The 11,935-nt window shown below is 28.9% G+C and overlaps 1 protein-coding gene across 1 annotated transcript; it reads left to right on the top strand.

Annotated features, from left to right (window-relative positions):
* Positions 1-4,261: 4,261 nt before the first annotated feature.
* On the top strand, positions 4,262-8,943 carry LOC123883331 (transcription factor bHLH19-like). Its single transcript, XM_045932092.1, has 4 exons — positions 4,262-4,333; positions 4,539-5,006; positions 6,480-6,869; positions 8,629-8,943. The coding sequence occupies exons 1-4, from the start codon at positions 4,298-4,300 to the stop codon at positions 8,722-8,724; spliced, it is 990 nt and encodes a 329-aa protein (XP_045788048.1). The 5' UTR covers positions 4,262-4,297; the 3' UTR covers positions 8,725-8,943.
* The last annotated feature ends 2,992 nt before the right edge of the window (positions 8,944-11,935 follow it).

Below are 11,935 nucleotides of genomic sequence, written 5' to 3' on the forward strand. Positions count from 1 at the left end.
TTTTTAAATATTCTAGTATTTCTGTTTGTTTCTTCTTTGGAATAAGAAAATAATTATAATTTTCAATATTAGGCTCATATTATGAAGCATGCTTATAAGACTTTCTATTTGACAGTTGAGTTGGTGTGGTCTTTGTTATGTACAGACGTTGCTGGTTTTTCATACCAGCGTGGTGGTTTCCGTTTATTTTTGCATATTTTTATGTATTTTGTGTTGTGAAGTGTTTTGTCATTATTGATGCCTAAGATGATCTTTATTTAGTTGAACATTGGTTGTTGCTCTAAAATACTGATAAACTTGTTTTTATATGCCATTCCCTGCCTAATTGTAACTTTAGCTTTAAGCAAACTACAGTTGACAAATCAGAAAAGTTGGATAAGCTTCTAATTTTATTTTTTAATCGGACTTTTCATCTCAATATTGTCATCTCTATTAAAAATTGGCAGAATGTTATGTTAGTAATTAAAGTTGATAAACTGGATATAGCCTATATAGGTGATGTATTTCATTATCCTTTGAATGAAAGTTTATCAGTGTTTTTGAATCTATTGGAAAAAACTAAATTCCCATACATTGGCTAGAGATGTATTCTAAGAATCTAAGACTCTAAAAAGATTTTAACGGTCCTTTGTACGATTGTTTCGAATTGCTGTGAGTTTGGCGAAAAAATCTAACAATCTCTAGGGTTTGATTTCTTATTTTCTTTTCTTCCTTCTGACACCTTCATCTTTTGTATATTTTTCTTCCATAAAGATGATAAGTTTCTTTAAATTCTTCTGTAATTCTAAAGTGGTGCAACATGGGATGATGATCATTCAGAATCTGTACTAAACAGGTAGGTCAAGGACAGAGAAGCTCTTACAAGTTTAAGTGTACCATTTTGCAGGTGCCAAAATTAATTATAAAGGTTAGAATTGATTTTGCCTCAAGAATTGAATCTAACTTGAAGCTAGAATTTGTAGCTTTGACTCCAAATATGATTTTTACACTCAAATTTATTGTTCAACTCAATTTTACGGATATGTGTACCTATTACTGAAGAATTTTAACCACTATAAATAGTATCCTAACATTTTTGTTTTTGACACAAAATAGTATCCAAACATAAACCACTTTATATTAACTCATTTTTAACTAAAATAAATAATTCAAAATCAACGTTTGTCACCACATAACCAAATACTACACACTTAAGTTAATCTCAAGTAATTCTTAATTACTAGCTAACAAATTAATGGTTACATAAGTGGAAGCTGAATTTGAGGATATACAATGCATTACTATTACTTGCTATTGATGAGCTTGCTAATCCTGTTTGCCCTATTCCTACAAATATAAATTTTAGTGTCCAAAAGATTTCATAATTTTCATGGACTTGGAGCATGTTTGGATTGGCTTATTTGAGTTTATCTAGTGACATAAGTTTTGCGAGATTGTTTGGGAGAACTTATGAAAACAACTAATGATGATTTTCATAAGTTTTATTCAACTTATTTTCGTAAGTTCTTTAGTATAGCTTATCTAATCTTAGACATAAGTGCTTATCATGATATAAGCTGCAAATAAGTTGTTTATCCAAACTTTGAAGCTTTTTCAGTCTATATTCTATGTTCCTAAAAATAACTGAAAGTGCTTATCATGATATAAGCTGCAAATAAGTTGTTTATCCAAACTTTGAAGCTTTTTCATTCTATATTCTATGTTCCTAAAAATAACTGAAAAACCAATATTTCAGTCATAAATTTGGGATGATTATGACTTTGAATGGTAATGTGTAGCTAGCTAGCAATAATCAAATTATGATCCTACACAATGTTGATAATATAATTATATATTATAAACAATATTCATCTCTAGAGTGTTTGTACCTTCAAGAGAAGTTCAACAAATGTAGCCACCGAGAATTAACCGGAAGCTTCCGTCAACCTCCGCAACCGTAAATTCCGTGGAACCATCGCGAAAGTCACCGCAGCAACTTCGGAAAGGAACGTAGTGTTTAAGTGAGGTCATTTTGGGCCAAGCCTAATACGGCCCAAATATGCTACTGAATCTGGAAAGAAAAAAAAAATAGTCATTTTAGTCCTCAATGTGCAATTCGCTGTCATTTTGGTCCTCCTTGAGGAAAAAATATTGTATAGTCCTGGAATCTGCATTCCGTTAGTCAGTTTAGTCACTGCTGTTAAGTTTGGTCGTTAACTCAACAAAAAAGCTGACATGACATTTTAACAGCAGGGATCAAACTGACTAACGGAATGCAGATTCAGGGACTATTCAATAGTTTTTCTTCAGTGAGAGACCAAAATGACAGGGAATTGCACATTGAGGGACTAAAATAACTATTTTTTTTTCAATGCATGAACTCAACCAAATGGACCGTAAGTGACTCCGACCACAAAATCATGTCACATTTTTCTTTGACAGAACAAAATCTTCTCAGATATGATGATTGGCCTTTTCCAACACATAGATTTGGACCACATCCTTCTAATTAAATTAATTTCCACACAATAGTTTTTTCTTTTGCTCAATCAATTCACACCTTAAATACGCAATGGCCATAAAAAATAGGGTTGATGATCGGGCTAAAATCACCAAAATGATAAAAAAAAAAATGCAATCAGTTAATTTTCATATAATTTCAATAGTTTACATCTTTGATTTATTCGGATGTTAGGTTGCACGGGTGACAAGTAAAATGAGTCGATTGTTACGAGTTATATTAAAACAAACTTTGTTGTTACATCGAAAACTTCATTGATCTAAAAAAAATATTCTTCAATTAGTTCAATACACCATACACAACGGAACAAATGATAGAAGAACTAAATAAATAACAAAGAGAATGATATTCAGTTACTTTGTTTCAAATCTGTATATTTAAACACAATATATAATAGATAAGTAGAAGAGATAAATTAAAATAAATCTGAAATATTAAAAAAAAAAAATCACACTTCATTCATAACATATTACAAGCTTGTGAAATATATCATTTCCCTTCCATATAAAAAATGAATAAAAAAACAACAAAAGAAAGAGTATAAGAGATTGAGAGAGGGAGGGAGAGAGAAGGGAAAAAAAACAATTTGTGTTTTAATGGTTTTTCTTTGATTTCTTTATAGATACGTGGAAGTTTAACTATAAAAAGTGAATAATTATAAACTTATTTTAATTTTCATTGTAAAATAAACTAAAAGTATTTACTCAAATAAGTTTCATTTGCTTGTGTGTGTGAAATGTGTCAGGTTGATCTCAATTTGATTCTTGTATATTATATTTTTGGAAGAAAAAAAACGAGTTATATTTAAGCGAGATTAAGTAAAGAGAAGATAATTAGTTTCGAACCGAGTCCAAAAACCCTAAACTTTTAGCAATTGAAGGAGTATATATAGGCCTGATGGTGAGATGTTGTCATTGATGAGAGGGCAAGGTCGCAGGGTCGTCAACTCGTCATTAATGGGGAGAGTGAATTTGGGTCTTTAATGCATTGATTGACATTAGAAGGTATTGATTTCGACGACAGATGTTACGAACATTGTCTGTTCGTGTCTGTTGTGGTCTTTGGAAAGATAGACGACCGATGTGTTCCAATCTTGTTTGGCCCGAGTATTGTGAGTGTAGGTCTTGGTCCATACACTAACTTTACAAGACATATCTAAAATACAAAGTCAAAATATAGACCATTAAGTTAAAATTGAACGGCTTGATTCTACAATAGTATGAATGCACGATTGCACACAATTCATTTCCTTAAGGTCGTTTACGCCAACCTCCGCTACAGATGTTTAGGAAACATGTCTTTATAGTAACTGCTTCACACATGCATATTACATCTTTCGATCGTTTAATCATACTAAAACACCCAAGAATGTTTAAATTTAATCTTTTAAATTTGTAAATTGAATCGTCAAATCTCAAATCAACAACTAAAATTGTCTACCGCATGATTTCTCTACGGCGAAAAATTCAGGTCCATATATTTAAAACATTCACTAGAGTGAGCCCGTATCCTATGCATGTTTTCAAACAAGACAAAATATAATTTTTCACCCAACAACATAAATAGACAAGAATATATATTTGGTGGGTATGAAACTATGAATCCCAATGCAAATATTTGGAGCATTCTCCATCTAACGGTGGAAATTGAAGTTACATATTTAGCTTACGTGGATGTTTCATGTCCGGAATTCTCATGTGTGATTGGTCTAGTTAAAGCTAAGGGCACTCATCTTTGAGAATTGGGCAGAACTAAGTTACAAAACCTCTTAGCGAGTGCTCTCAAATTTTTCTTTGGATGGACGATTTGTGGGAAAATTGGATTTCTTCTTTGGTAATGAAACATTAATATTAATTATAGTTTGATAGTTTGATTATTCTATATACAATGTTGTTTTATTGCATGAATATATATGATATAATGATTGATGAGCAAAAAAAAAATGATATAATTTTTTTTTTTTTGGAAGGAAATGATATAATAATGATTGATTTCTACATAGAATATAATATTTTTTTGCCCATGTGTTTAATTATAGGAAATGGGTGGTGACAAATCTCTCTCTATGGATGATGACAAGTTTCTCATAGAGAATGTTCAAGAACCAACTTTCCCTTTTGAGAATGCAAATAATTCTCAATTTTCAACCATTGTTGATAATGTTTGTGTCACCACCACAATTCATGAGAAAATGCTCAATAATAGTAATAGTTCCAACTCTCTCATTTCTCAAGAATATTATGATGCTACTAATTCAAAACAATTAGAACCTTCTCAATTCATTTTGTCTTTTGAAAACACAACTGTGGAACCTTCTCCTAATAGTGCAACATTTTTATCTATCATGGATAACAATGTGAGTGAATTACCAAAGGTAAAACAAAGAACCAAGAATCATAGAAGCTCTTCTGAAATACAAGAACATATCATAGCTGAAAGAAAAAGGAGAAAAATTATTAGTGAGAGGTTCATAGCACTTGCTGCCATCATACCTGGATTGAAGAAGGTTAGTTAATTTCTTATACAACTAACATCATCATTAATAAATGTTCAAAAGTTTGTTTCTTATATAATTTTTTAAGTTATTTCAATATCTTAGTATTTTTTCTTCCTCTTAATTAGTTTTATAAACTTTTCTTATATACTCAGGGAAAAAATAAAACACAAGTAGGCTTATTAAGAAAAACTACTACATTTAATTTTATGAGAATAAACAAAAAAAAATTCTTGAAAAAAATAAATGTTTATATTTTTCTCTTATAATTTGAGACACAGAGATTTTTCTAACATGAATGAATATCAATTTGTACTATGTAAGCGAGGATTCAATGGGACTGCAATGTTATTTGAACCTCAAAGGCGGAAAAGTACTCTAAATTCAACTCCCTCGTTCAGATTCCTATGTAGCAAGAAAGTTCCAACATGATGAAAATAAAATTAAAGTTTATAAAATTAATTAAAAGGAAGAAACTTTATTTAGACAAGATATTGAAAGAACTTATACTCCTTTAAAAACTAAAATTGTGAAAGTATGAAATAAATTTATTAATCACAAACAAATAATTATAAAAATTAATTTTTGTGAGATTATTAATCGCAGGGCTCAGGACAGAGACGTTTAACAACTCTATAAAATTTGATGTTGTCTGTGAAAACCTTGGCTGGTGAATGAATTCTAGATATACCATTAATGCACATAATCTAATGTTTTGTTTTGCTTTCATGCACACACAAAAAACAACAACATGATCTGAAAAGTTCGACACCATTATTCTGCCAAATTGTCAATTGCCCATGTGCATTCCTTTACATTATTATCAATTATCAATAGTTATCATAAAAAAATGTTCAAAAAAATAATAATAATTATCATAAAAAATTACTATTATCAATAATTATCATTCATATGTATGAATTAACTCATTACTCATTCATACTAGAGTGTAGATATTAGGCACAACCTCAAATTTAATATGTTGGACATCGATACTGTATAAATATAAACAAAATTTATCTTTTTAAGTTTATATATATATATATATATATATATATATATATATATATATATATATATATATATATATATATATATATATATATATATATATATATATATAATGAACTTAATTTTTTTCTTATCACGGAAGGAGTATGTACATTACTTTAAAAATTAATTAATACTATATAAAGTGATTAAATTTTTTATCTTTATTGTACCAACGAAATTATTATTTATCTTTAAAAAAAAATCATTTTTGTGTACACCCTAAATATAAAGTGATTCCGGGTTGTGTCCATGAAAATTTTGCTCTATATAGATGAAAATGCGTAACATTTTAATATTAAAAAGTCTTTCAAAAAAATTCAATATTATTAGTAAAAAAAAAATTAATATGAAAAAATTGATATTAAAAAGCATTTCTCTCTTCACTTCTTCTTTATGTAAGTTTATAATTCAATTTTTTTTTCCTTTGTATAGACAGATAAGGTCTACATACTTGGGGAAGCATTCAATTATGTAAAACAACTTCAAGAAAAAGTAAAAGAATTAGAGGATCATCAAAACAAAAGGAAAAATGATGATTCAATAATACTCATCAAGAAATATCAAGGTTGCACAATAGAGGAAAAAGGAAATTCTTGTGAAGAGAATAGTGATGAGCATAGATATTATTATTCCAAGCAAGAACTACCTAAGGTTGAAGCAAGAGTGATAGAGAAGGAAATTCTCATTGAAATCCATTGTGAGAAACAAAAGGATATTTTGGTAAAATTAATGGCATTGCTTCAAAATCTTCATCTATCACTTGCTAGTAGTAGCGTATTGCCATTTGGAACTTCCACTCTAAAAGTTACAATAGTTGCTCAGGTAATAATCAAACAATACTTTATTTGTTGTTTATTATAATTTTTTTTTAATTCATTAAACAACTGATGTGATATATATATATTTTTTGATTTACTTTTTTCGTAATAAAATATAAGTAAAATTCTACTTTTTAGTACATTACATAATTGATGTATATTTAGTTTATATACTTTTGATCAGATACATCAATTATGTAATGAATTTGAAAAATAAAATTTTAGTTATATTTTATCACTGAAGAAGTAAAATATAAATCGAATATAACAATTATTTAATTAATCTAAAGAATGAATTTTTGCCTCATTCTAATTTCAAAAACAATTTTGAAAGTCAATATTTTATAGAAAATATTCATTGCATTAGATTTTTTATTTAGTTTAAATTTTTGGTTCTTATAAGTATAAATATAATATAATTTTTTTGTCTTTAATTTCTTTTTCTTCGGTCGGTATTTCTTTTCCTTTTTTTAGTTCAAAATTTTGAATTATTTTTTACAATCATGTGTAGTATATTAAAAAAAAAATCTATACTTTTATGAAAGAGAACATTATATTATTCTTAACATGTGTGCAAAAGCTTATTCACAAATAAATGTGAAGGGTACATGAATTGACTAGGCCCTTTATAGGTACTTTCATTGTGGAACTATTCTTGAGGGCCTCGGGATCCTTATCTTCTTTTTAAACGAGATTGCATAATGTCTCTCAAATAGGTGATAGAGATCCAAAAATTGAACTGATGATTTTTTTTTGGAGAGTCACGTTAATGTTATTAGCTATACCTATTACCAACACCATATTTACAAGTCAAGTAAAAATATAAATAACAATTAAAAAATGATTTTAATATTTTTTATAAACATTATTAATTGCAATTTTATTTCTCTATTTTTATCATTTTATATATTTGGTTCATTCCATTTTAAAATCTGAAACTTTTGGTCTCTTCATCATACTTTTGAACTACAAAATTAGTGATGTTATAAGGTTCTCTTAAAAGTTGTTTCAAACAAGTTATATATAAGACATTAAGATTCTTTGTTGTACTTATTTCACGCAGTTGATAATCTCGAGTGTAGAAACATAATCATATCACCGTGATTAATCTAGTATAATTTAATTAATAATATTTCACAATATCAATCTTAATTGTTAACATTTAATCGGACGGTCACCAGCCGTTACTGCAATAAATCTATTTCCATATACGTAAACATGTTTTAAATCAATACTCTTTTTCTGTCCTTTTTATTCATCTTTTTAGATTTATTGATCAATAATTAATATATTTGGTTATATTATAATTAAAACATTAAATATTCAATGAATATAAAAAAATAAAGTGTCTATTAAAAAAAATGGAAAAATATTTAATAGAAAGACTAAACTGACAAATTATTTTTTGCTCATATGTGTAATTATCTTATATATTAAATAATTATATAAAAAAATTATTTGACGAAATAGTAAAAATACAGACCAAATATAAGAAATTAATTAAAACTACATTTATAAACCTAAACGTGATTGTACTAGTATATTGTGCAAAAGACAAAAATGATAAATATAGACAAAAAAGATGAATATTATTCATTTATCTCAATTTAAAAGTGAAAGAAAGATATTTAAAAAGTTACATTTTCTTTCCTTCGCCATTAAAAGAAAAAAAATTCTTTCTTTCTTTCAGTTTCACCACATGGTTATTGAAAGAAAAATTAAAAATATTTGTTTCTTATGATGTTGACGTGACAATCATGCAGATGGATGATGATTTCTGCATGAGCATGGATGATCTAGTTAAAAACTTGAGGCAATATCTCTTGGAGTCACGTGACAAACAAAATAATATTTCTTAGTGGGCCAAATAAAATTTCAAATTGATTGTTATGTTATCTTTGAAGTTTGTAGAAACTGTGTGATTGGTATTAATTTGTTTGTTTGTAATGGAATGGACAAATCTATTTTGAAAGATAGAGGTAGATGAAGATTATGGTGTGATTAATGTGTGATCTTAATTAAGATTTGGTAAGCTCCACATATAATGGTTATCTTGTGATGTTTTGGGTGGAACTTATGTCATGATCATATTCCACTGTAGAAAGTCATGTTGAAAAATATGCTCTACCTATTGTGAACAAATTCTCCATAGTCAAAAGATTATAGGTACAAGTCTTAAGCGTGAGAAGGATTCTGGCCCCGCCAACACGATAACGAATCCACGCACCAACCACATATTTAGTGAGAGAGTCACAACAAATTTAAAATCATTTATGGTCTAGCAATCAAACTTTGATCATAATAGACTGAACTGAATTGGAGAACGATGACACTATGACGATGAATCAAAGATTAAAGTCGTGCACCAACGATCACCATGAAAGATGGTTTAAAACTACCCATATGGGTTAAAAGAGAGTAAACTCACCCATCAAAATCTAAGACGAGCTAAAAGAGGTGGCACCAACGGAGGTTAAACGACCTCGGCTAGGTAAAAAGATGGTGCTGCCATGAGAGACTAGTGCACCACCGATTTCGACACCATGTAGGCTTAAATTAAGAGAGAAGAGAGCTTTCTATTGTTTAAGAGAGCATGAATAATTATCATATATTTAATTTAAGGGTCATGTTAACATTTTCCTTAATTTAATATAAGGAGCTATAATCTATAATAGAATTAACCGAAATAACGGTATCTTGGAGATATTTCTCTAGCTATATGATCGTAATGATCATCGCGATTTAGCAAGCACCCATGAACGGGTATGCATTTTGATCATTTCTTCATTAGTTTGGCTATGTGGAGTAGTTTACATCTATTGCAAAAAAAAAAATTGGAATAGTTTACGTGGTGTTCTATCATATATTGAGGACTAGTTTAGTGTAACGAAAGTACAAAACCACACAATTTGCTACAGAAAAAAAATCACAATTATTGATATTTAAACTTTTGGCCCCATAAGTTTCAGAAACTTGCAATTTTGGCCCCTTATGTTTCAAAATAGCACTTATAGCCCCCTAAGTTTCATAAAGTTGCGATTTTGGCCCCCTATGTTTCAAAATAGCAATTTTGGCCCCCTAAGTTTCAGTAGTTGCGATTTTGGCCACCTATGTTTCAAAATAGCACTTTTGGCCCCTATCTTTACCCCTTTTGCAAAAGGTCAATTTTGATCGAGTCAAAGTTGATGTGGCAAGTCACTTAAGTGACTCAGCTGCCACGTCAACATTTTTTTGTCATCTTATAATTAAAAAAACTAAAAGAATAAAAAAATAAAAGGAAGAAGTCACATGCTTTAAATTTATTCTTTCACTACGTTCAAAAAATAAAATAAAATTTATTCTTTCACTAACACACATATATAATCTCAAATCCTAAAGAATTAACCAAATACTTCGTGACGTTTATTCCAAAGGATTTTTCACTATACGTAAAAAAAAAACCTAATTCCAAATCCAAAAATAGGAAACAATGGAAATTGAAAACTCTTCGTGCTTTTTGTTATGTCTTTTTAATTATGTAATGACTTCATATATGTAATGACTTGATTTGTTATGTCATTTTGATTTAGAAAAGTGTCTTGAACTTCCATTTAGAAAAGTGTCTTGAACTTTCATTTTGCAAAAGGGGTAAACATAGGGGGCCAAAATTGCTATTTTGAAACATAGGAGGCCAAAATAGCAACTTTTTGAAATTTAGGGGGCCAAAAGTGCTATTTTGAAACATAAGGGGTCAAAATTGCAACTTCCTGAAACTTAGGGGGCCAAAAGTGCTATTTTGAAATATAGAGGACCAAAATCGCAACTTTCTGAAACTTAAGGGGCCAAAAGTACAATTTAGCCTAAATTAAATGGTTAAGATTTGTTAAAAAAATAATTAAATGGTTAAGATTACATATAAAAAATTAAATAAAATTGATCTTGGCCGTTAGTTTAAAATTAAATGGTGTAGCTGTAACGGTGGGAAATCTATTTCCATATATGATGAGTGAGAAAAATAAAATCGTTTACTCGATCGTAATTGCAGAAAATCGAACCGTAATTTTCTCTTCCAAACTCAATGCATTACCATGAACTAAGTGACGATTGATATTTTCGTGAAGAATTTTATTGATTCATTAATTATCGGTCAAAGGCATCATCTCCATCGGTCAAAGGCATCTATGTTACTATGTGCTGTATCTCATTTAATAGTACTACTACCTTAGTACTTACTGTGTTAATAGGCCTAGCTTAGCTAATAGGCGCAAGCTTTTTCCTTTTTTTAGTAGTATAATATTTATTTATATTTTTATAGTTTTAATATGGATTGCAATTTATTACGATAGAAAATCATACATTTTTTCGAAGGTTTTAAATCTTAGTCGTTGATGATAGATTTGACGGTTTAGATTAAAGAAGTTTTAAAATTGCTCTAAATGATCTTGGCCATGCGTTTTAAATTGGATGGTTGCAATTTGCGGTAATTCACTACCAAATGTCCAATGGAAAAATAGTGAGTGCAATATTTAGGAAGACGCTCATAAAGCACCTCACATAAAACGTGTAACCGTCTCTTTCAACCATAATTTCATAAAAAATTCTCTTCGAAAGATCAATATCAACGAGAATCTTAGCATAATTTCTAAATGCTCCCTTCCTCGTCGGGTCGTCCAACATAATTAAAGGTATGCCATTTGCTATCTCAAACAACAAACGAGGCTTCCAATACTCTTGTGGAAGATCCAAAACACGAATTTACACCTGAATTACCCTTAACTTTAAACTAGAATAAATTTATGAGACAATATCAATTTTACTTAAGTATTTAGGTAGTAGCTAGATGTCTTGAGTTCGATCCTCAACTCAATTATAAAAAAATGTTTTGAGTTCGATCATCAGCTCTATTCTAAAAAAAATAAATTTAAAACATGTCAAAATCATTTATGTCTTGAATCTTAATACATGTTCACCTTTAAATTGATTTTAATTTTATTTTCTTTTTGCAAACATAAGTACAATTTATTATTTTAATTTTATTTTCTATTTCAAAATCATTTATTCACCTTTCTTATTTCCATGTAACCGCAAACA

Source organism: Trifolium pratense, linkage group LG5 (genome assembly GCF_020283565.1).
Source record: "Trifolium pratense cultivar HEN17-A07 linkage group LG5, ARS_RC_1.1, whole genome shotgun sequence".
Classification (NCBI taxonomy): domain Eukaryota; kingdom Viridiplantae; phylum Streptophyta; class Magnoliopsida; order Fabales; family Fabaceae; genus Trifolium; species Trifolium pratense.